The sequence below is a fragment of the Symphalangus syndactylus genome, chromosome X (genome assembly GCF_028878055.3).
Source record: "Symphalangus syndactylus isolate Jambi chromosome X, NHGRI_mSymSyn1-v2.1_pri, whole genome shotgun sequence".
NCBI classification, from domain to species: Eukaryota; Metazoa; Chordata; class Mammalia; order Primates; family Hylobatidae; genus Symphalangus; species Symphalangus syndactylus.
Genome location: NC_072447.2, coordinates 83102294 through 83127870, shown reverse-complemented (window position 1 = coordinate 83127870; position 25577 = coordinate 83102294). Strand labels below are relative to the sequence as shown.

Below are 25577 nucleotides of genomic sequence, written 5' to 3'. Positions count from 1 at the left end.
CAACGTGGCTCACTCAGTGCAGCCAAGAGAAATATCTGCCACCAAGAGACTAGGACATTGGGAAGCCTGGCACACTCCAAGCATATCTTTGGAGGAAAGACAATGAGAATTGATGGAGGGAAGACACAGATGCTGGGCTATAGAGAAAGGAAGATGGGAACCCTGCAAGGGACTTCTATGCACTGGGACTTGTTCCTGGCCACCAACCACTCCCAGGGAAAAGGTAAGTTGAGCAGGTGAGGAGCAACCTGCCCATGCCATGGATCTCTGGAATTCTGGCAGCAGGAGACCCCGTAACCTGCATGGACACTTGTAGTGGCAGGCAGAGCTGCTTAGAGAAGTGGTAGAGGCAGAAGACCAGCCACTGTGGAACCCAAAGGATTTGGTGTGTGAGTGTCTTCAGTGGAGTACAGCCAGGGATGTCCATCCCCCAAGGCTCACCTTTACTCCCCTAGTGCACATGCTGAGAGAATGAGAACACATGGATACAGGAAGGGGAACATCACACACCGGGGCCTGTTGTGGGGTGGGGAGAGGGGAGAGTGATAGGATTAGGAGATATATCTAATATTAAATGACGAGTTAATAGGTGCAGCATGCCAACATGGCACATGTACACATATGTAACAAACCTGCACGTTGTGCACATGTACCCTAAAACTTAAAGTATAATAATAATAAAATTTAAAAAAAGAAAAAAAAAAGAAAACAGATCACTTGCCCCAAGCTGCCCGAGGAGGCACCTATGCCCCTTATTTGAGGTCACAACACTGAACACAAGGAAAGAAAGGAAGGAAACATCTAAGGACAATGTACCACAACTCAACTTTCTTATTATTCACAATCTCAGTCAATTCTGTTATAACGATAAAATCCAATCTACTTGTTGATAGTATTATGGGATATACTAACTGTATAAAGGCATTTTTTCTGCCAGGTTTACTAGTCAAGCTCTTTTCTTCTTAAATCTCATGTGTTGAGACATTGTGGGGTGCCAAATTAGTTAACTAACAAATATTTACTGGATCCACACCATATAATGTGTACCATGCTGGCAATAAATAATGTTTGTGTATAAGTAATGGTAGAACAGATTCTACTAGCAGAAACAAGAAAAAGCCCCTCAAACATAGCATTAAGGAAATGTCATTCCATGCTACTGTGATCATGTAATTTTTAAAGTATTTATCTCATCATAAAATAGTATGCTATCAGGGGTTCTAACAGATATTCTGGAAGAACTCAGCTATAAAACAGTAGGTGTATAATAAACTGGCTAAAGCTGAGATGTCTAGAAATCTCTTGTTCCCAATCCAGAGGACAAATTGTTGTGTATTTGAGTATATATTAAACTTGTATAATAATATTTTTTAAAAAAAGAAAATGGACTTTGAGAATTCACTCATGATTTGGCTCTCTGTTTGTGTAATTGGTGTATATGAATGCTTGTGATTTTTGCACGTTGATTTTGTATCCTGAGACTTTGCTGAAGTTGCTTATCAGCTTAAGGAGATTTTGGGCTGAGACAATGGGGTTTTCTAGATATACAATCATGTCATCTGCAAACAGGGACAATTTGACTTCCTCTTTTCCTAATTGAATACCCTGTATTTCTTTCTCCTGCCTGATTGCCCTGGCCAGAACTTCCAACACTATGTTGAATAGGAGTGGTGAGAGAGGGCATCCCTGTCTTGTGCCGGTTTTCAAAGGGAATGCTTCCAGTTTTTGCCCATTCAGTACGACATTGGCTATGGGTTTGTCATAAATAGCTCTTATTATTTTGAGATACATCCTATCAATACCTAGTTTATTGAGAGTTTTTAGCATGAAGGGCTGTTGAATTTTGTCAAAGGCCTTTTCTGCATCTATTGAGATAATCATGTGGTTTTTGTCTTTGATTCTGTTTATATGATGGATTACGTTCATTTATTTGCATATGTTGAACCAGCCTTGTATCCCAGGGATGAAGCCAACTTGATCATGTTGGATAATGTTTTTGATGTGCTGCTGGATTCAGTTTGCCAGTATTTGATTGAGAATTTTTGCATCGATGCTCATCAGGGATATTGGTCTAAAATTCTCTTTTGTTTTGCTTTGTCTCTGCCAGGCTTTGGTATCAGGATGATGTTGGCCTCATAAAATGAGTTAGGGAGGATTCCCTCTTTTTCTATTCACTGGAATAGTTTCAGAAGGAATGGTACCAGTTCCTCTTTGTACCTCTGGTAGAATTCGGCTATGAATCCATCTGGTCCTGGACTTTTTTTCATTGGTAGGCTATTAATTATTGTGTCAATTTCAGAGCCTGTTATTGGTCTATTCAGGGATTCAACTTCTTCCTGGTTTAGTCTTGGGAGGGTGTATGTGTCGAGGAATTTATCCATTTCTTCTAGATTTTCTAGTTTATTTGCATAGAGGTGTTTATAGTATTCTCTGATGGTAGTTTGTATTTCTGTGGGATCGGCAGCCAACAGACACATGAAAAAATACTGATCTTCACTGGCCATCAGAGAAATGCAAATGAAAACCACAATGAAATACCATCTCATACCAGTTAGAATGGCCGTCATTAAAAAGTTAGGAAACAAAAGGTGCTGAGAGGATGTGGAGAAATAGGAATACTTTTACACTTTTGGTGGGACTGTAAACTAGTTCAACCATTGTGGAAGTCAGTGTGGTGATTCCTCAGGGATCAAGAACTAGAAATACCATTTGACCCAGACATCTCATTACTGGGTACATACCCAAAGGACTATAAATCATGCTGCTATAAAGACACATGCACACGTATGTTTATTGTGACACTATTCACAATATCACAGACTTGGAACCAACCCAAATGTCCAACAACGATAGACTGGATTAAGAAAATGTGGCACATATACACCATGGAATACTATGCAGCCATAAAAAATGATGAGTTCATGTCCTTTGTAGGGACATGGATGAAGCTGGAAACCATCATTCTCAGCAAACTATCACAAGGACAAAAAACCAAAGACCGCATGTTCTCACTCATAGGTGGGAATTGAACAATGAGAACACTTGGACACAGCATGGGGAACATCACACACCGGGGCCTGTCGTGGGGTGGGGGGAGGGGGGAGGTACAGCATTAGGAGATATACTTAGTGTAAATGATGAGTTAATGGGTGCAGCACACCAACAGGGCACAGGTATACATATGTAACAAACCTGCATGTTGTGCATATGTACCCTAGAACTTAAAGTATAATAATAAAAAAGAAGATGGACTTTGAATCTTGACACAGTTTATAAAACAGGATTTCTGGATCTGCACTGTACTTGGCTTGTGAAATTCTCATAGCACTGTGCTGATCAGCAAAGGGCCCAGAATTCTTCATGGTTTCTGATTCTTAAGAAAGTAAAAAAGTCAGGGATGGAAGCAAGACTTGGCACTGGACTATAAATTTGAAAGCATTCTATATATCAGGGAATGGAGGCAGCCTAATTTCTAGGATTAGAAACGTAGGGTACTTGACTGATTGAAGAGTAAAGGTTGATAGAATTGTGTGTTAGGGATTTTAAAACCTTCATTGTAAAGTGGTTGCAAGTGGAATCAGTTCAAGGCTTCAGATGTCAAAAGAAAAACTGGAGGTATCATTAGACTGCAAAGCACTTTGCTGGTCAGGGATTGAGAATCAAAATTGCCCTTTGCTAAGGATATTGTCCTGAATATCAGAGTCAATTTTTCCAAAGCTTGGCCCTGATAATGCTGTGCACATGACTATCTCGTTCTGTTTTATGAAATGCCCATATTTCCCTTGTAAGGTACTGAAAGAAAAATGTGAAAAGGCAATAAGAATACTTGAAAGATAGAAACAGATTATGAACCTCCTGATGTGATCTCTTTTGAGGTGAGTGGTGGCTATTCTCAATAGGCCCTGACCCAAATTCTCAGCCCCAAGATGAAGCTCAAAATTACCTAAAGAATTGATGAAAAGCAAACATTTTCAGTAGTCCCACCTTGACAAATGTTTTTTTTTTTTTTTTCCCAAAGGGAAAGGAATAACTTTTATTGAGCTTCAGGTGAATGTCAGTTCATTCCATACACATACATTATTGCTTCTTACCCCAGAAGCAAATTATTGCTTTTCACATATTTGGGAAACAGAGACTTAGTAAAACTTCCTTGCCCTTCCAGCTGGATTTTAGTCACTGGAAAGCTATTTTTTTATATATTAGTCTTATAACTGGTCACTTACTGAACGTGTTTGTTGCAAACAACTGTTTAGGGGAAGCTATAATGTGATGGGGGTCTGGACGTTTCTTTGTTTGGTATAGATATAGAAACTAAATTACTTGAAATGAAAGGCCACAAATAAATGTCTTTATGCAGACAGGGGTCTTCCAGGATCATTCGGCCTTGAGGATCCACAAATTAAAAGTCGATGGGGAAGGAAGGAATGGAATATTTTTGGCCCCTCCTGAGTGTACTGTTTTTATTTTACTCTCAGAGCTCAGTATGACCATTATTATTATATCTTAACAGGTCACCAAAGGGGCAAGGTGCTAATCAGTTCACCCCTCAGTCTCTTGTGCAGTGCCTGTCATGTAGAAAGTGCCTCATCAATTATGTGTTGAGTGCACAAACAAACAAAAAAAACATGTCAAGGAACATGTCAAGGAACAATGCAGTGTTGGATGTGCTCGTGTTTGATGTGGGAAACAGTTTATGCACCAGAGATTGGGGACAGGATGGGCCATTGGTTAAAGTTCACAAGGCACTTCAAGATCATAGTGAGTCTGGGCTGAGTCTGGGAGTCAAGATCTGAGAGCATCTTCTTAAGTTATGATTGAGTGGTGCTCCATCTGAGATTTTGGTAAGACTCGTATACTGTATCCTGGAAATTCCAAAGCCCTCAATGAGGCAGTGAGAGTGTATGAGAGGGTGGGGACTATGGGAGAAGCACTGGGATTTATTGACTGCTGGTTGTAACTGGAACAGACCTTGGCTGGTGGGGGGGCGGGGGGAAGCATTCCATGCTCATTTCTTGCAATTTGAAGCAATTTTATGGTAAGCCTTAAGGTTCAACAGGACCAGAGGCCAGAGGAATTTTACCTATTGGGAATAATGGTTACTTTGGAACTTGACCTGGGGACACAAACATCATTAGAGCTTAGAGAGTGGAGGCAAATGGATTCTTGCAATTCAGATGTCAATTAATATTTTTAATTTGTAACTCTTTGAAACTATGCTTCATCCCCTCACCAATAATATTTTTTAATTGAGTCACTAAGTATTTTTTGTTTGTTTTTAAAACAGCAATAGAAAAGAAATTAAGAGAATAAAAGGAGTCTGAAGTAAATGCTTTTGAAAACCTGAATTAAACAAATGATTATCTAGGAAAATCTTAACACTTCAGAGTTAAAAATTCTCAGTAAATTGCCCAGAATAATTTGTGGGATTTATTAAAGATCTAACTTCTCTTCTTATCCACCAACATACCCCACCCCCTTAAGGGTTTTAGCACTTTTCAAACTGGAATCTGTTTTTCTGTCATCACCTCTGCTGGAAACTGAACTCCTTCCAGAGAGAAGAAAGGAGTTTATGTAGTGAGAGAGGGGCAAGCTACAAGTTCAACTCGTTACCTTTAACCTGCACGCTACTGCAGGTGAGTCATACAATTGTCTCACTGAATGAAGGCAGGTGTTGGGGGGTCTTTCCCAACCAGAAAGCTGTTAGCCCAGGACCTGATGCTATCTCTTGCTTGGATAAATTTCTTCAGCCACCTATATGAAGGCCCAAGTGGTTTCCATTCTGACAACCACAGTCCTATGTTACACACCTTCAATTGGCTACATAAAAATTTATGTTTTGACTAATAGCTTCTAGCAGGGTGGAGAGGTCAAAGCAGTGAGGAGTAACTAGCCATGACTCTGAAAAATGGCAAACACTGAAGCAGAAGCACAACCAAGAGACAGAAACGTCCTGTAAATTAAGTGTGGAAAGTATTACAAGGAGGAGGAAGTGATCAATTGTGTCAAATTCTACTTTTCAGTCAAGTAAGACCAGTATTGAGAAATAATCACTAGGTTTAACAATATGCAGGTTATTTGGGGACCTTGAGAAGAGCTATTTCCATGGAGTGGGGGATAAAAGCTTGACTAGGGTGGGTTCAAGAAAAAAATGAGAGTACATAAGTGAACAAATCAAGACCACGTAATGATTTTTGAGGAAGTTTGGTGTACAGAGATGATGCGGTAGGTGGAGTGGGTTGTATAGTTAAGGTAGGGTGTTTTGTTTCTTTCTTGTTGATTTTGTTGTTGTTGTTGCAAGACTTTGTGGAATCTTTTTGTACTGATGGGAATCATCCAGTAGATAAAGGTGAATTGATGATGTCGCAAAGAGCACAGACAGCATTGCTGGGACCATGCATTGAATCGTCAAGAAGGGGTATAATCAGCCGGGCGCGGTGGCTCACGCTTGTAATCCCAGCACTTTGGGAGGCCGAGGCGGGCGGATCACGAGGTCAGGAGATCGAGACCATGGTGAAACCCCGTCTCTACTAAAAATACAAAAAAATTAGCTGGGCGTGGTGGCGGGCGCCTGTAGTCCCAGCTACTCGGAGAGGCTGAGGCAGGAGAATGGCGTGAACCCGGGAGGCGGAGCTTGCAGTGAGCCGAGATTGCGCCACTGCACTCCAGCCTGGGCGACAGAGCGAGACTCCGTCTCAAAAAAAAAAAAAAAAAAAAAAAAAAGAAGGGGTATAATCTAGTGGCCAACGGTAGGGATGGGTTTTCATAGGAATGTAGAGAGTTTATCCATAGTGATGAAAGGGAAAGCAGAGTATCGAGTTGCAGATGCATGGAAGTGAGAAGTTTTTAAAGTCGTCAATTGTGACTGTGGCTGATATGGTTTGGCTGTGTCCTTACCCAAATCTCATCTTGAATTCCCACATGTTGTGGGAGGGACCTGTTAGGAGGTAATTGAATCATGGGGGCAGGTCTTTCCTGTGCTGTTCTTCATGATAATGAATAAGTCTCACAAGATCTGATGGTTTTAAAAAGAGAAGTTTCCCTGCACAAGCTCTTTTCTCTTGTCTGCCACTATGTGAGATGTGCCTTTCATCCTCTGCTGTGATTGTGAGGCCTCCCCAGCCACATGAAACTGTAAGTCCATTAAACCTCTTTCTATTGTAAATTGCCCAGTCTAGGGTATGTCTTTATCAGCAGGATGAGAACAGACTAATACAGTGGGTATTCCAGTAGTAAATGGAATTCTGCAAACGATAAGGTGTGAACTGCAATGCCTAACATGGAGTGAGTAGACAGGGGAAGTGCAGAAAGTTGCACCGCCATATTCTTGACACTATTCTAGGCACAGGAGATGCAGTCATGGGAACACACATTTGGAGCATATGTTCACTCATGGGTGTTAGTTTGGTAACAAGTGGGGTGGGAGGAAGTATCTGGTACCTGGTTCCCTTGACCGGCTTCGGGGCAAAGGATACATATTCTGATAAAAACAGGCCTTGGCCTCCAGATAAAACAAAACTCATTCTGACTACTCATCTGGAGGCACAGGGATGGAGGATGCGGAGGGGTTGGTGTTGGAACACTGAGGGGCCTAGTGGCCTATTTCTCTGCAGCTGAGAGTTAAGGTATTTTCCTCCTAAGAGTCAGCCCCTGTCCAACAGATACTCCACTAACCTTCGCTGTCAAATGTCTGGCTCACCCTCCTACTCTGTCTGGCTTCTGGTTGCTATGGCAGTGTCCAGGAGCACTGCTCTCCCAGTGTAAATGAGTGGGAGCCTGTTAATGTAGACAGGGGTGCATTGTGGGACCAGGGGAAAATCCTTGAAGGCAAGAATAGCCTAATACACTTAGGTACTTCAGTGACTAACAGCTTCCAAAGCCCCTCCACCAGGCATTTGCACCACCACTGCCAGAAGGCAGGCGAGGTAAATTGCAAACAGGGAACCTTAGAGCACATAGCAGAGGCTTTCATTGGTGTCATTTCCCAGAAAAATCCAGTGTATTAGGAAGTCTTCACTTGCTCATGTTCCAAGGTAGTCTCAGTGTGCTCTCACTAGTAGTGCTCTGTCTTATAGAACTGCTGAGCACCAAGCACTACGAGAACCTTAAATATATGCCAGGTAATTTAATAGGAACTAGGGATACTCAGTGAAAATGACATGCTCACGGGTGTGGGTTTGTGGTCATGGCAGGGTTAACCTAAGGGCACAAGTTCTGATGTCAACCCAGACATTCATCTTTAATAGGGGACAGCCTTCCTCATTCTCACTCTAACTTTTTTCTTCCATGAAGCACACAGGGGCAAAGATAAAGGTAGGGCTGAGGTTTGTCTGAAGTTCTGAGGTGCTCATTTTCCCCTTCTCTGTAGCTGAGACTCTCTGTCTTAACGCCATCAGTCTTGCTCAGCCATGCAAGCTTCCAGACCCATAATCAGCCTTGAGTATTAGTGTCCAGAAGCACAATGGCCTAGTCTGCCTGGTGGCTGGTTTCTCTGGCAATCCTGCCAAGAGCTTTTTTCCCTAAATGAAATAAAAAGAGAGAATAAAAGAAGGGTGGGTGGCTGCCCATGTGGAGAAGGGAAAAGAATTAAAATTTGAATATCTTAATTAGACTAACTGATAGACTTTTGAATTTAACAGGCCACAAATACAGGCCAAGGCAGCAGGGGAACTGACTGGGAAAAGAGAATTTCAAACAAGTAAAAAAAAAAAAGGCCTTTTTTCATTTAAGAAACTTCTATGGAAAGTTCAAAGATAAGGAAATGTGTCACTAGATTAGGAGTAGGACTCAGGATGAACTCAGTAATTGGTACTGCCTATTGAAAAATCCAGACTCAAATCCATCTACTTGGAGCATGTTGGCAGGGAGGTGTCCAGAATTACTTCCCTGGAAGAGAATGGGCCTGGTGCCCCTCCCTCTGGTCTGGTGGCTGAGGGTACATGCCCAGGTGTTGACACCCAGGCCCATAGCACCCATGGCATCCAGGTCAGGGATAGTTTGAAGCACTCAGCTACTCTGTTGTCCACTTGTTTGTAGGTTAAGATCTGCCTCATTTTCCTTCTTTCAGCCTCTCTTCTGCAGTTAACATTCTGGACTCTATAATCAGCTTAGATGTCTAATGATTCCGTCATGGCTTAATAGGTCTTAGCTGCTGGTTGCTATGGTGATGCAGCCAGGAGCTCTGCTCACTAAGTTACAATAACAGAGAACCTGAGGTGGGTAGGGGACAGTGCATGGAGAGGGTCAAGATTGAAGTTGACAATAAGCTAATTATACTAATTGATAGCTTTTGCTAACTAAAATATCCATAAATACATGCCCCAGGACAAAGGTAGAGGGAGCTTACCTGGGAAAATAAAGTATCAAGCACAAAACAAGAGGCTTTCACTACAGCCATTTCCAAGAAGCAATCCAGAGGATAAGAAAAGGCTCTATCTGCTCAAGATCAGAGGATATGGGTCTTATGAACACACAGGCATGTTAGGGGATCAAGGTCCTCATTTGTGAGAGTCTAAGACTCCTCCCTTGTCAGTCATGGCTGCTTAGATGGGGAACTGAGACTCAGAAGTGGAAAGGGACTAGAACTAAATCACATGCTAGGTTAGCAGCAGAGCTGTGAGTGGAGTTCAAGGCCCTGCATCACCAATCGACCTCGAGATAGAGCCCAGGATGGTCAACCCCCCGCCCCCCCGCCATTTTACAGATGAAGAAATGAATCCCAGAAAAGGGAAGAAAACTGGCCAGGGTAACACAGTTTCTTCTGAAATGAGAACACAGTTCTCCTGGCTTTTAAAGTGGATCAGGTAAATGGCCAGTCAGTCAAGAATTAGGTCAGAGACAATGGAAACAGACAAAGGAGCACCATACTTTACAGGAATTCTACACAATTTATAAGCCAGGGTTAAAAAAGATTCTCAGTGATTCTAAGTGATGGGAAGAAATAGGTGCCATTAAAAGAGGGGGGGGGGGGGAGGAACAAAGGAGAAAAAGGGACACAGAAAAGCTCCCCTGTATACGACTGTGATTTTCTTTGGCAACAGTCCCTTCCTTGAGCAACAGGTGGAAATATGATTCAGAGGTTTTCCTCCCAGAATACCTTGCTAGAGAACCTAGGGGAGTGTGATGCTAATTTGCAGGTGTCTGAGCGGCCTCTCATCAGCGTATAGATAAAAAAAAAATTAGTACATCAGAGTGAAGAAATGACATCCCCAATATCAGACCCTGCTTTAAGGTCAAAGCTGTTAGTGGATCCCAGCCCTTAGGATGACCTTGACAGGGCTCTGTCTAGCAGGAGTGTAGGCAGCAGGAAGAGCACTCCCTATGTGCCTGGCACTTCCATGCGGAGATTATGATTACACCTGGGAGTCAGGGGACATGATGAGAGAGGGGCATCCCCCATGCACTTTCCTGAAAGGACCTGGTTCCCCTTCCTCTGGTCTGTGGGCAAAGGATACATGGCTTCAACCAGTAAGACTTTAAAGTACAGCCGGAGAAAATAATGACTGTGGTCAGTATTGACATAGAAACAGTTAAAAGCACCCGCTCCCTCCCACTGTCCGCTGACGTGGAGGGCCGGAGGTGGCGGCGGCGGCGGCGGCGGAAGCGGCAGAGGCAGCGGCGGCGGCGGCGGCGGCGGCAGCGGAGGCTGCGGCGGCTGCGGCCGCGGCGGCGGCGGCGGCGGCGGCGGATACCCGCGTCCCAGGCTCGCGGGCGGCAGGCCCGGGTGAGTGCACACTCGGCGCGCGGCCGGGCTCCCGGATGTGTTACCTTGTCCCGCTGCAGCCGAGATGCCAGGGGATCGGGGCCTTCCACACTGCTCCGTGTGTGCATGACTTGTGCATCACGGAAAATTTTGCTGAGGGAGATTTCACTATGGCGGATTATGCCTTGTTAGAAGACTGCCCTTACGTGGACGATTGTGTCTTTGCTGCTGAATTTATGACTGATGATTATGTTCGTGTGACTCAGCTTTACTGTGATGGGGTGGGTATGCAATATAAAGATTATGTCCAAAGTGAGAGGAATTTAGAATTTGACATCTGCAGTATATGGTGTAGTAAACCAATTTCTGTCCTGCAAGATTATTGTGATGCCATTAAAATAAACATCTTCTGGCCACTTCTGTTTCAACATCAAAACAGTTCTGTAATATCACGATTGCATCCCTGTGTGGACGCCAACAATTCACGTGCTTCCGAGATAAATTTGAAGAGATTACAACATCTTGAGTTGATGGAAGATATTGTGGATTTGGCAAAGAAAGTTGCTAATGATTCACTCCTTATTGGAGGCTTATTGAGAATTGGTTATAAAATAGAAAATAAAATCTTGGCAATGGAAGAAGCTCTGAATTGGATAAAATATGCAGGCGATGTAACAATTCTAACTAAATTAGGATCAATTGACAATTGTTGGCCTATGTTAAGTATTTTCTTTACTGAATACAAGTACCACATAACTAAAATTGTAATGGAAGACTGCAATTTGCTTGAAGAACTTAAAACCCAAAGTTGTATGGATTGTATAGAGCAAGGAGAACTAATGAAAATGAAAGGAAATGAAGAGTTTTCCAAAGAAAGATTTGATATAGCTATTATCTATTACACCAGAGCCATTGAATATAGACCTGAAAACCACCTTCTTTATGGTAACCGAGCTCTTTGTTTTCTTCGTACTGGACAGTTTAGAAATGCACTCGGTGATGGAAAGAGAGCCACTATTCTGAAGAACACTTGGCCAAAGGGTCATTATCGTTATTGTGATGCTCTTTCTATGCTGGGGGAATATAACTGGGCCCTGAAAGCAAACATAACAGCTCAAAAACTCTGCAAAAATGACCCTGAGGGAATCAAGGATCTAATTCAGCAGCATGTAAATTTACAAAAACAAATAGAAGACCTACAAGGTCAAACAGCAAATAAGAATCCAATTAAAGCCTTTTATGAAAACAGGGCCTACACACCTAGGAGTTTATCAGCACCTGTATTTAGTACTTCACTTAACTTTGTGGAGACGGAAAGAGATTTCAGAAAAATTAATCACGAAATGGCCAACGGTGGTAATCAGAATCTAAAGGTGATGGATGACGCATTGAAGATAGATGATTATGACTGTCATCCTGAATTTTCACCACCAACAAGTCAGCCTCCAAAACATAAAGGAAAACAAAAATCTCGAAACAATGAATCAGAGAAGTTCAGTTCTAGTTCACAATTGACTTTACCAGCAGATTTGAAGAACATCTTGGAGAAACAGTTTTCTAAATCTTCCAGAGCTGCACACCAGGATTTTGCTAATATAATGACAATGCTGAGAAGCTTAATTCAAGATGGCTATACAGCCTTATTGGAGCAGCGTTGCCGCAGTGCTGCACATGCCTTTACAGAGTTGCTGAATGGTTTAGATCCTCAAAAAATAAAGCAATTAAACCTGGCTATGATTAACTATGTCTTGGTTGTCTATGGACTTGCCATTTCTCTCCTTGGAATAGGACAGCCTGAAGAACTATCTGAAGCTGAAAACCAGTTTAAGAGGATTATTGAACACTACCACAATGAGGGACTTGATTGCTTGGCCTACTGTGGAATTGGAAAAGTATATTTGAAGAAAAACAGATTTCTAGAAGCTCTCAATCACTTTGAGAAAGCAAGAACCTTGATTTATCGTCTTCCTGGAGTGTTAACTTGGCCCACAAGTAACGTGATTATTGAAGAGTCTCAGCCGGAAAAAATAAAGATGCTGTTAGAGAAATTTGTTGAAGAATGCAAGTTCCCTCCAGTGCCAGATGCCATTTGTTGCTATCAGAAGTGCTGTGGATATTCTAAGATCCAGATATACATAACTGATCCAGACTTTAAGGGTTTTATACGCATCAGCTGTTGCCAGTACTGTAAAATAGAATTTCACATGAATTGCTGGAAGAAGTTAAAAACTACAACCTTTAATGATAAAATTGACAAGGATTTTCTACAAGGAATATGTCTTACCCCTGACTGTGAAGGTGTCATTTCTAAGATTATCATCTTCAGCAGTGGTGGTCAAGTTAAATGTGAATTTGAACACAAGGTCATAAAAGAAAAGGTTCCTCCAAGACCTATTCTGAAACAGAAATGTTCTAGCCTAGAGAAACTAAGACTGAAAGAAGACAAAAAATTGAAGAGAAAGATCCAAAAAAAAGAAGCAAAAAAATTAGCACAAGAAAGAATGGAGGAGGACTTAAGAGAAAGTAATCCACCCAAAAACGAAGAGCAGAAAGAAACTGTAGACAATGTTCTGCATTGTCAGTTCCTTGATGACAGAATTCTACAGTGTATAAAGCAGTATGCTGACAAGATTAAATCCGGCATATGGAATACAGCCACGCTTCTCAAAGAATTGCTTTCTTGGAAAGTTTTGAGCACAGAGGACTATACAACCTGTTTTTCAAGCAGAAATTTTCTAAATGAAGCAGTGGACTATGTTATTTGTCACTTGATTCAAGAAAAGAACAGAGTAAAGACAAGAATATTTCTGCATGTTTTGAGTGAGCTTAAAGAAGTGGAGCCCAAATTAGCCGCCTGGATCCAAAAACTTAATAGCTTTGGCTTAGATGCCACAGGACCTTTCTTTTCTCGGTATGAAGCATCTCTTAAACAGCTTGATTTTAGCATCATGACTTTCCTCTGGAATGAGAAATATGGTCACAAACTACACTCTATAGAAGGAAAGCAACTTGATTATTTCTTTGAGCCAACATCATTGAAGGAAGCCCGTTGTTTAATATGGCTGCTAGAAGAACACAGAGACAAGTTCCCAGCATTACATAGTGCTTTAGATGAATTCTTTGATATAATGGACAGCCGCTGTACTGTGTTAAGGAAACAGGACAGTGGTGAAGCACCGTTTAGTTCTACCAAGGTGAAAAACAAAGGCAAGAAAAAGAAACCAAAGGATTCAAAGCCTATGTTAGTTGGGTCTGGAACAACTTCAGTAACTCCAAATAATGAGATCATCACTTCAAGTGAAGACCATAGCAATCAAAATTCAGATACTGCAGGCCCATTTGCAGTGCCTGACCATCTTCGGCAAGACGTAGAAGAATTTGAAGCTCTCTATGACCAACACAGTAATGAATATGTTGTCCGCAATAAGAAGCTATGGGACATGAACCCAAAACAAAAATGTTCAACTCTATATGATTACTTCTCTCAGTTGTTGGAGGAACATGGTCCCTTGGACATGAGTCACAAGATGTTCTCTGAAGAATATGAGTTTTTCCCAGAAGAAACTCGACCAATACTAGAAAAAGCAGGAGGTTTAAAATCTTTTCTCTTGGGATGTCCTCGTTTTGTTGTGATTGACAACTGTATTGCATTGAAGAAAGTTGCATCACGGCTCAAGAAAAAAAGAAAGAAGAAAAACATTAAAACAAAAGTAGAAGACATTTCAAAAGCAGGAGAATATTTACAAGTTAAACTACCACTGAATTCAGCTGCTAGGGAATTTAAACCAGATGTAAAGTCTAAACCAGTATCAGGTTCATCTTCAGCACCAGCTTCTGAAGATGTGAAATCCAAACCTGTGTCTGCAAATTCTCCCAAGCCAGCTTGTGAAGATGTGAAGGCCAAACCAGTATCCAATAATTCTTCTAGACAAGTTTCTGAGGATGGGAAACCCAAAGGGGTCTCTTCTAATTCTCCCAAACCAGGCTCTGAGGATGCAAATTACAAGCGAGTCTCCTCTAATTCTCCCAAACCGGTTCTTGAGGATGTGAAACCAACTTATTGGGCTCAATCCCATTTGGTCACAGGATACTGTACGTATCTTCCTTTCCAGAGATTTGATAACACCCGGACACCACCAGCATACATAAATGTGTTACCAGGTTTGCCCCAGTACACCAGCATATATACACCCTTGGCCAGCCTTTCTCCTGAATATCAGCTACCAAGATCAGTACCAGTGGTGCCAACTTTTGTAGCCAATGACAGAGCAGATAAAAATGCTATTGCCTATTTTGAGGGTCATCATTTGAATGCTGAGAATGCTGCTGGTCACCAGATTGCCTCCGAAACACAGATCCTTGAGGATTCCTTGGTAATATCTGTAAAGTCACAGTGCAGCACGGGTGATGCTCATACAGTCCTGAGTGAGTCTAACAGAAAAGATGGGCACTGTGGAAATTCTAACAACAAATGTGAAGTAATTCCAGAAAGCACCAGTGCAGTAACCAACATTCCACAGGTGCAGATGGTTGCCATACAGGTATCTTGGAACATAACACACCAAGAAGTCAATACTGAGCCATATAATCCTTTTGAGAAACAACAAGGGGAAATTTCACGGATTGAAAAGGAGTACCAAGTATTACAAGACCAACTTAAAGAAGCGTATGAAAATTATGAGCAGATAAAACTTAAGGGCTTAGAAGAGACCAGGGACCTGGAAGAAAAGTTGAAAAGGCACTTAGAAGAAAACAAGATATCAAAGACAGAATTAGGTTGGTTCCTTCAAGATTTGGAAAGAGAAATTAAAAAATGGCAACAGGAAAAAAAAGAAATCCAAGAAACACTAAAATCACTGAAGAAGAAAATTAAAAAGGTTTCAAATGCCAATGAAATGTATACCCAGAAAAATGATGGAAAGGATAAGGAACATGAATTACATCTGGATCAGTCCCTTGAAATCAGCAACACACTTACAAACGAGAAAATGAAAATAGAAGAGTGTATAAAGAAAGGGAAAGAGGATTATGAAGAGAGTCATCAGAGAGCTGTGGCTGCAGAGGTATCTGTACTTGAAAACTGGAAGGAGAGTGAAGTGTATAAGCTACAGATCATGGAGTCACAAGCAGAAGCCTATCTGAAGAAGCTGGAGCTGATTAGCCATGATCCTGCAGCATATCCTGACATGGAGTCTGATATATGTTCATGGGAATTGTTTCTTTCTAATGTTACAAAAGAAATTGAGAAAGCAAAGTCTCAGTTTGAAGAACAAATTAAGGCAATTAAAAATGGTTCTCGGCTCAGTGAACTTTCTAAAGTGCAGATTTCTGAGCTTTCATTTCCTGCCTGTAACAAGGTTCATCCTGAGTTACTTCCTGAGTCTTCAGGCCATGATGACCAAGGGCTTAAGACTTCTGCAAGCGATGTAACTGGAAACCACGCAGCACTTCACAGGGATCCCAGTGTGTTCTCTGCCGGCGATTCCCCAGGGGAGGCTCCTTCTGTGCTGTTGCCAGGGCCACCCCCTTCTCAGCCTGAAGCCACTCAGCTGCCAGGGCCAAAAGGGGCCGGCCAGGCAGCTCTGTCAGAGCAAAGCCCTGTGGCTGATCGGAAGCAGCCTGTTCCTCCAGGATGTGCAGCATGTTCAAGCCAGTCTCCAAAAAAGCCATTCAATAGTATTATTGAGCACCTGTCAGTGGTATTCCCATGTTACAACAGCACTGAGCTTGCTGGTTTTATTAAAAAAGTGCGAAGCAAAAACAAGAACTCACTTTCAGGATTGAGTATTGATGAAATTGTCCAAAGAGTGACAGAACACATTCTAGATGAACAGAAAAAGAAAAAGCCAAACCCAGGAAAGGACAAGAGGACTTATGAGCCCAGCTCTGCCGCCCCCGTGACCAGGTCCTCCCAGGGCCCACCCTTGGCGGTTGTTGCACCATCACCCAAAACCAAGGGGCAGAAAGCAGAAGATGTCCTTGTGAGGGTTGCACCGGGTGCAAGTTCCTGTGAAATATGCCACGAGGTGTTCAAATCAAAAAACGTGCGTGTGCTCAAATGTGGGCACAAGTATCACAAAGGGTGTTTTAAGCAGTGGCTTAAAGGGCAGAGCACTTGCCCAGCCTGCCAGTCTCATGATCTCCTGTCAGAAGAGTAGCCTGCACCTTCTGGAAGAGGCTGGCCCAGTGAGAATCGGGAGCCGCCTTCCTGCTCCTCTAGGTAGTCACACTTCACTAAAGCGTCATCCACCAGCGTCTTGAATCGGAAGAATGACAATTTCCTGCCATTGGTGTAAAAAGCAAACATCTGAAGACCCTTGTGCATTGTGTGTCACAAAGCTAAATCTATGGAAATCGTTAATATCATTGATATTAAGTAATTTCCCCACTCTTGACTGAATACTTTGATGATGGCCAAGCAGTGGCTAACAAAATGATGGCTACCACTCTCGTGGGTCACCGGGGCTGTGCAGGGCTCTTTGAGGTGGGTAGCTTCTTTTGGAAAGTACTGTGAGGGCCTCAAAGCAGTATTCTAGTGATAAGAATTCTTAACATATTCGGCCGGGCGCGGTGGCTCACGCCTGTAATCCCAGCACTTTGGGAGGCCGAGGCGGGCGGATCACCTGAGGTCAGGAGTTCGAGACCAGCCTCAACATGGAGAAACCCCGTCTCTACTAAAAATACAAAATTAGCCAGGCGTGGTGGTGCATGCCCGTAATCCCAGCTGCTTGGGAGGCTGAGGCAGGAGAATTGCTTGAACCTCGGAGGCGGAGGTTGCGGTGAGCTGAGATTGCGCCATTGCACTCCAGCCTGGGCAACAAGAGCGAAACTCTGTCTCAAAAAAAAAAGGAATGTTTAACATATTCAAGCGTCCCACGTTTGTTCCCCTTTTGTGTTTGAAAAACCTGTTCTAGTAGCTCCGCAAGAGAGATGATACTGACTTTTAAAGTTTTTACAAGAGTCTGTATTCCTAAAAATATGACTATATTTTTCCTCAAAGATTCTGCATTTTAAGAATGGGCATAAGCAAACTACATTTTAATAATTTATAGTTAATGTTAAAATATTGGCTGATTTAGACCAAAAGATTCAAATCTCCTTTTTGTGAAATCCCATCTGCATTTGATTTTTTATCATTTTATGTTCCCCACAATAGATTGTTTTAAGTGTTTACTTTTCATCTTTTATAGATGTAATCTGATTTTCAAAAATCATTAACAGTTTTTAATTAGTATTGACTAATACTTTTTCCCCTGGAATCGAGGCTGTGTGTCCATCATCCCAGCCCCCGGTTGGAGACTGCTCTTTGAACTCTGATGCCATCCTCAGCAGCTTCTGTCCTCTTTTGTGAGTCAGTCAGCAAGTTCTTGGGATCCGCATCCAGCCGTGCTGAGCACACAACAGGCTGTGTATGGAAATGGCCACCATCATTCTCCTTCCCGACCCCACCACAAAAAGAGAAGCTGTGTCTTTAGACAGCCCTGAGGTGTCTGTGTTACAATCGTTCTGTGTTTGACATTTGTGTAAAGTAATGCATGCAATCTTGTACTGTGGCCTAAGAACAAAACTGTAACTGCATTTGAAACCGTGAAAAAATTAGATGTTGTTTTGTGACTTTTAGACAGTGATAAATGTAGAACCATGAATTCTGGACACATTCCATTTCTCTCCAACATGAAGGATCAAAAAATGTTTTTCGATGTGTTTTTTGTTCCACTGTAAACTTAGAGTCATGAGATTATGAGCTGATTTGGTCACCTTCCTCTGCCTTTGTTCACTGTGAGTTCTGATGTCTTAGTGACTTAGTTCGTAGAAGCTCATGTCTTAGTTTGAAACAGATTCTCCACGGTGGTCCCCAAAACATTGTCTGCATATCCATAAGAATTGAGCGCTATGGGTGTTAACATGCATAAAGATCAGTTTGCCGCAGCAAGTACAAAAGGAGAAGAGGAATATCTGTCGAATGAGTGTGTTTTGTACATAACTTCAGATACTTGTGAACATGCCTTATATTTGTCCAACAACTGTCAGAATAAAGAACATTCTAAAACGAGCAAAAAAAAAAAAAAAAAAAGAAAGAAAGACTTAAAAGCAAAAGGTGATAAGTTACCAGAGGTGCCCTGTAAACAACTTGGCTGATGTGTGCAAAGGACCAGAAGGCTTACAATGATTACTTTAATAAAAATATTGGGAACATTTGAGGTTGGGAAAATCATGGAAACTGGTTTAGATTGAGGAGACTTAGAGTCAGCCAGAAAAATGATGACCACAGAAAAGAAGAGACATCACGCAGGAAGGACTCTGCAAGGATTAGCTGAATATAGATATCTGGAGGGGTGGGGATAGCTGGAAGAAGGCCGTATGTGGATAACTGCAAGAGAGTTGGGGCTGTTAACAGAGAATGAAAAGGGTAAAAGAGAGATGAGGAAGAAAAAGAGAGGAAGAAGGTAAAAGAGAGGGAGAGAGAAAAAAGATTGAGACAAAGACACAAAGATAATGATGAAGAAGAAACAAAGGATAAGGAGAAAGGAGGAGGAGATGGAGGTGAACAAAGAAAGAAGAGAAATGAAGGGCAGGAAAGCAGACAGAACCTTGTCCATCACTGTGATACTTGTTTGAAAAATACCAGACACACAGCACGGTCTACTTCCACAGCAGCTAGAGCTAATCTGCAGCTGTATATGTGTGTGCACACACATATGCACACTTCCATAGAAAAGTGGTTGACACCCTGGATGTTACTTCTGTAGTTGAAAAAAGACCCCTTTCCTCCATCCCTTGCTCCACACTTCTGCTCCAGTTATAGCCTCTTTCTAGAAATCTTTCTAGGTTTCTGGCCTATCCTCCTCCTGATGGGCAGTACTGTTCCTTTTGCACACAAAGCAGAGCCATCCTGGAAAGGCAGTTCTGGAGAGCCCCATGAACAGGTGTGCAAACCAGGACCAGACAGATCTGGAAAAAGCAGACAGCTAGAGGTTGGTGCAAGGGGTACAGGCAGGTAAGCAGGGATGATCCACCAGACCAAAGACAGGAGCTGCCTTCCCCTTTTTTACTTCAGCACAACTCAATAGCCTCACTCTTCAAAACCAGAAAGAAATTGTCCATTTCAGTCCTTTCTTTTGGGAGGTATGATATGAAAACAGCCAAGACCATGGTGACAGGAGATCCTCTTTCTCTCTGACTTGTAAATAGGGAAGAGATAGACATGGTCCATATGAGGCAGGACAATATGTTTAAGTGAGAACTTATGAGAAACAGTCCCACGTTGCCTTTAAAATTCTGACAAAAAGTTGTCACATAGCCCTCTGTGTTCACATGTGATAGTCTACCTTTCTTCCAAGGGCCTTCAGTTGTCTGTAAATTGGAGCTTCAGAGAACATTGGCTACCCTTAGAAAAGTCAGTGAGGTTTTGGTGCACTGAGTGTTCATTCATGAAGGACGGTTTGCTCTCACAATCTGGACCTTAATCTCCTGATTCTGGTTCCTAGGAAGGCATGGAGGAAACTCTCCTGCAGGCATCCCCAGTAGGGTATCTGCTCTATCTATTTCAAGAGTGAGGCCCATGGAAGGTTTTCTCTCATGCAGGGTGTAGAGTTGGAAGACCACACAGGGGCAGGAGTGAGATCATCTTGTAAGAAAACAAGCTTCTCCCTTGTCACCTGGAGAAACTTTTGCAAATCAATTTGCCATCTATTAATTTGCCATCACACTTCACATAAAAAAGCATCTTCTGTGGGTTAATAGGGCATCAGTGGGCATCGTTAGAGAGAAGCTGAGTGTGTGAGTAGCACTCATGAACCCAGGACTATCTCTGTATAGGACACAAGAAGCAATTTGTTAGCAAAACCTCTTGCAGCATCTTGCTACAGAGAGCAATGATTGTGCAAGATGGAAAATCCAGGAAAAGCAGTTTCACATGGTTCAGAGACAAGCACAAAGAAAATTTACACAGGAGTAGCATTCAGCACATTTAAAGAAAAAAAATGAACTATGTGGCTCTAAGGTAATCAAACCTGTATCATCTGAGAAGCTACTTGCCCATTAGTTACTTAGCAGCCTTCTTGGTTATCAAATCAACAGATGAAAAAAAGATGAACTTCCAGTTCCAAAATGGCAGCATAGAAGCAAGCTGGCTTCACTCACCCTCCCTCCCTGAGAAAACCTAAATTAAACATACAGTGTTGAGATTGTCACCAGCAATATCTGAGAACTCAAATATGAAGGTTAGGCAGTTCCAGGGGCACAGAGAAGTAAAAAAAAAATATCCAAGCAGACAGTAAGAGAATTGGATTTCTATATCTGCAACACATCAACCACAATCTGCCCTGCACCAATGATGCAGAAAAATTTCCCCAGACTTATGTGTTCTACACTGGAATACCTGAGATTGAGGCAGACAACCAGCTTCTCCACCATCTTGAGTTCTTGGCAAGAGACCCGTCCCTGCCTTAACCCACAGGATGCATCATGAGTGCCCATAAAAAGAAATCTCCCTGAGGACAGCCAGGCACAAAGGGTGGAAGTGGGACGTTATCACCCACAGCCCTGAGAACTCTGCTGTGTTACTCAGACAAAAAGGACACCATTCAGAGTGGCTATTCAGCAGCACTATGCTGTAAGTGGTTCATTCCACAGGCCCACTGGGCACAACCCCCAGCCAGCCTTCCCACACTATCAGGTTATCCCATTTAGAACCTCCACCACTGGTCCTTGAGCAGTGCTGTCATCTGTTACTAAAGCTTAGGCAAACCTGGGCTTAAGGCATCATGTAGTGCCAAAAAGGAGGTGGTAACCCAGTGGTGGGGTGGGGGAGGGGCAGATGTACAGAGAAAGAAATTGAAAAACTAAAACGAATCTCTAGCAAACAAATGCAATAAAAACCAAAACAAGCCAGACAGAGAAGACTGGCATAAATAACTAATCTATCAATGCAAAGAAATAAACGTACATTCACAGGAAACAAAAGAAAACAGGGAACCATGACCTCCACAGTCAAAGCAAGGATCTGGTGACTGACCTTAATGTGAGCTCTCTGACCAAAAATTCAAAATAGCAGTTTGAAGGAAACTCGATAATCTTCAAGATAACACAGAAAAGCAATTTAGAAACTTAGGAGAAAAATTTGACAAAGAAATTGAAATCGTTTTTTAAAAATCAAATAAATTGTTGAACTATGGAATGCATTTGCTGACCTGAAAAATTCATTAGAGGTTCTTAACCACAGAATGGATCATGCAGAGAAAGAAATCAGTGAGCTAAAACCACCTATTTGAAAATACAGTCTGAAGAAAAAAAAGTAATTAAAAAAATGAAGGTGTGCTGCTGTCATGGAAAGGAACGGAAAAAGTGAGTAAATACAGCACCTTTAACTGGAATATCCAGGTACATGCGTTGGGACTAATCAAGGAAATAACTCAACTCACGAAGAACAAAGAAATGTAAGGCAGGCCAATTCCCCACCCGGGAGCGAAACAGAGCCAGGAGAACCTCCCCTGCCTAGGGAAGCAGCGAGTGAGTGAGAAACCCTGGGAACCCACGCTTCTTTGCAACTTCTAGTTCAGGAGATTCCCTGATGAACCCACTCCGCCAGGGCCTTCAATCTGACGTTCATAGCTATGTGGATTCTTGGCAGAGCAGCCACTCAGGCACATGCAGAGCCCCAAGAACCTTAGATACCCATGCTTCCCAGCAAAAGCAACTTGTATCTGGCATAGATCCCCATACATATATACCCTTAGAAAAGGGGTTGAATCCAGGGGGCTGAGCAGAGATTTTCTGCAGATCCTGTTTTCATGGCACCTCACAGGATAAAACCCATTGGCTTGGAACCCCAGCCAGCCACCACCCTGAGCTCACAAAGGGCACTATCATGGCTGGGCCAAAATGATTGCTGATAAGCCAGACGCAATGGTATGCAGGACCTACCATCACTGTTAGGTGGGACCAGGCACTGTAACTCTGCAGGGCCATCACCCGGAATATTTCAGTCCACTATGTGCATTTGTCTGAGCCAGACAGACCTGCGCCGGTGTTACACCTCCCTGAGACACATCTCCCAGGGGGAGGAGTGGGAAACCATGTTTGCTGCTTCACAGCCTTAGCTAGTGCCTTAGGGCTCTAGGGAGTCTGAGTCAAATAGGGACTGGAGCGATCCTCTAGCACAGCCAAGCGGCTAAATAGAGAAGCAGTCAGACTGCTTATTCACATGGGTCTCAAATCCTGTTTGTCTTCACTGGGAAGAATCCCTGATTGGGGTCTCCAGTCACCCCTGCTGGTGTTATGTGGCCGTCAGTGGTTTTAAACCTCCCTGCAATGGAGCTCCCAGAAGGAGGAATAGGCTGCCATCTTTTCTGTTTGGCCACCTTAGCCATTCTTGCCTTCAGGCTTTGGAGCATCTGAGACAACTGGGGGCTAGAGCAGACCCCCAGCACAGCACAGCTGCCCTGTGAAAATGTGGCCAGACTGCTTCTTAAAAGCAGGTCCTAAATCCCATTCATCCTCAATGGGTGGGACCTCCCAACCAGGATTCTAGCTACCCTGGAGATGTCTTCCAGCCAGCAGCAGTTCAAACTTCCCTGGGATAGAGCTCCCAGAGGGAGGGGAAGGCCGCCATCTTTGCTGTTTGGCAGCCTTAGCTGTTCTTGCCTCTGAGCTTTGAAAAGTCCAAGGTCACTGGTCACTGGGAGCTAACGCAGACCCCTAGCACAGCACATCTGCTGTATGAAAATGTGACCAGATTGCTTTTTAAAGTAGGTCCCCGATCCTATTCCTCTTCACTGGGGGGGACCTACCAACCACAGTCTCCAGCTGCTCTCACCAGTGTTTTCCAGCCAACAGCAGTTCCAAACCTTCCTGGGAAGAAGCTCCCAGAGAAAAGTTTGGGCCACCAACTTTGCTGTTTGGTAGCCTTAGCTGTTCTTGCCTGTGGGCCTTGGAGAGTCCGAGGTGACTAAGGGATTGAGTGGATTCCCAGCACAGCACAGCTGCTTTATGAATAAATGGCCAGACTGCTTTTTTAAGTGGGTCCCTGATCCTGTTCCTCTTCACTGGGTGATATTTCCTGAACAAGGTCTCCAGCTACTTCCTGCAGGTGCGTTCAGGCTGGCAACAGGGCCATACCTCACTGGGATGGAGCTCCCAGAGGAAGGAACAGGTTGCCATCTTTACTGTTTGGCAGCCTTCACTGTTGCCACCTTCAGGTACTGGAAAATCCAAGGTGACTGGGGACTGGAGTGGATCCCCATCATACTGCAGCATTCCTATGGAGAAGTGGACAGAAACTTTGTTACATGGGTCCCTGATCCTGTATCTCTTCACTCAACTGGTCCTCCTGGCCTGGGTCTCCAGCCAACTGCCACCAGAGCTATTGAGCCAGCAGCAATTCTGCAACTTCCCAAGACAGATCTCCCAGTGAGAGGGACTGGTTGCCATCTTTGTGATCTCACAACCCTCAACCTTGCTGTCTCCAGGCTCTGAAAATTCTTCAGGGACCAGAGCCTGGTCAAGACCCCCAGCACAGAGCATACACTTCATGGAAAAAAGGCCAGACTCTTCTTTATGCAGGTCCTGATCCACACTTCTCCTTACTGGGAAGGGATGCTCAATCTGGGACTCCAGCATAACCACCCTGCTGCCACCTGATCAGTTTGATCAGAGGCAGCCCAGAAGTAAAAGGAAAAACCACATGCAGAGAGGAGAAAGAACTAATGAAAGAACTCTGGCAACTCAAATGGTCAGAGTGTCTTATGTCCTCCAAACAACTACACTAGTTCACCAACAAAGGTTCTTAATCAGCCTGAGTTGGCTGAAATGACAGAAATAAAATTCAAAATATGGATAGAAATGAAGATCATTGAAATTCATGAGAATGGCAAAACCTAGTCCAAGGAAACTAAATCAAAATAAGAAGATACAGGAGCTGACAGATTAAATAGCCAGTATAAAAAAGAAACTGATCTGATAGAGCTCAAAAACACACTACAAAAATTGCACAATGTAATCACAATTATTAACAGCAGCATATACCAAGCTGAGGAAAGAATCTCAGAACCTGAAGACTGGCTTTTGGAAATAGGACTGTCGGACAAAAATAAAGAAAAGGAATGAAAAGCAATGAATGAACCTCTGAAAAATATGTGATTATATAAAGATGCCAAATATTAAAATTATTGGCATCACAGAAAGGGGTGAGTAGAAAGGAAACAACTTAGAAAACATATTTCAAGATACCTTCCATGAGAATTTCCCCAACTTCGCTAGAGAGACCAATAGTAAAATTCAGGAAATACAGAGAACCCCTGCAAGGTTTTATGCAAAAAGATCATCTCCAAGACAAAGAGTCATCAAATTTTCCAAGGTTGAAATGAAAGAAGTAATGTTAAAGGCAGCTAGAAGTAAAGGCCAAGTCACCTACAAAGGGAACCTCACTGAGCTAATAGTGGACCTCTCAGCAGAAATTCTACAAGCCGGAAGAGATTGGGGGCCTATATTACATTCTTAAACAAAAATGTTTTAACCAAGAATTTTATAACCAGTCAAACTAAGCTTCCTCAGCAAAGCAGAAATAATATCCCTTGCAGATAAGAAAATGCTCAGAGAGTTTGTTACAATCAGCCCTGACAGATGAGAGACCATGAAAGGAGCACTAAATATGAAAAGGAGACCATTACCAGCCAATACTAAAACATACTTAAGTACACCAACCAGTGACACTCTACAGCAACCACACAAATAAGTCAGCACAATAACCAGCTAAAAACACGATGACAGTATCAAATCCACACATATAAATACTAACTTTGAATGTAAATGGGCTAAGCGCCCCATTTAAGAGGCACAGAGTGGAAATCTGTATAATAAAAGCAAGACTTAACGTTAT

At 42.8% G+C, this 25577-nt stretch overlaps 1 protein-coding gene and 1 long non-coding RNA gene across 3 annotated transcripts in view; one reads left to right on the top strand and one right to left on the bottom strand.

Annotated features, from left to right (window-relative positions):
* Positions 1-25577, bottom strand: part of LOC134735997 (uncharacterized) — a 366473-nt gene that overhangs the window by 218466 nt on the left and 122430 nt on the right. The gene's annotated exons all lie outside the window — the stretch shown is intronic.
* Positions 10690-18781, top strand: LOC129475753 (E3 ubiquitin-protein ligase TTC3-like). 2 transcript variants are annotated; one of them, XM_055268040.2, is made up of 2 exons: positions 12816-13062; positions 13116-18781. In XM_055268040.2, the coding sequence occupies exons 1-2, from the start codon at positions 12941-12943 to the stop codon at positions 16855-16857; spliced, it is 3864 nt and encodes a 1287-aa protein (XP_055124015.1). In that variant the 5' UTR covers positions 12816-12940; the 3' UTR covers positions 16858-18781. The 2 variants fall into 2 exon arrangements, with proteins under 2 accessions (XP_055124014.1, XP_055124015.1); XM_055268039.2 differs by having other exon boundaries at positions 10690-18781.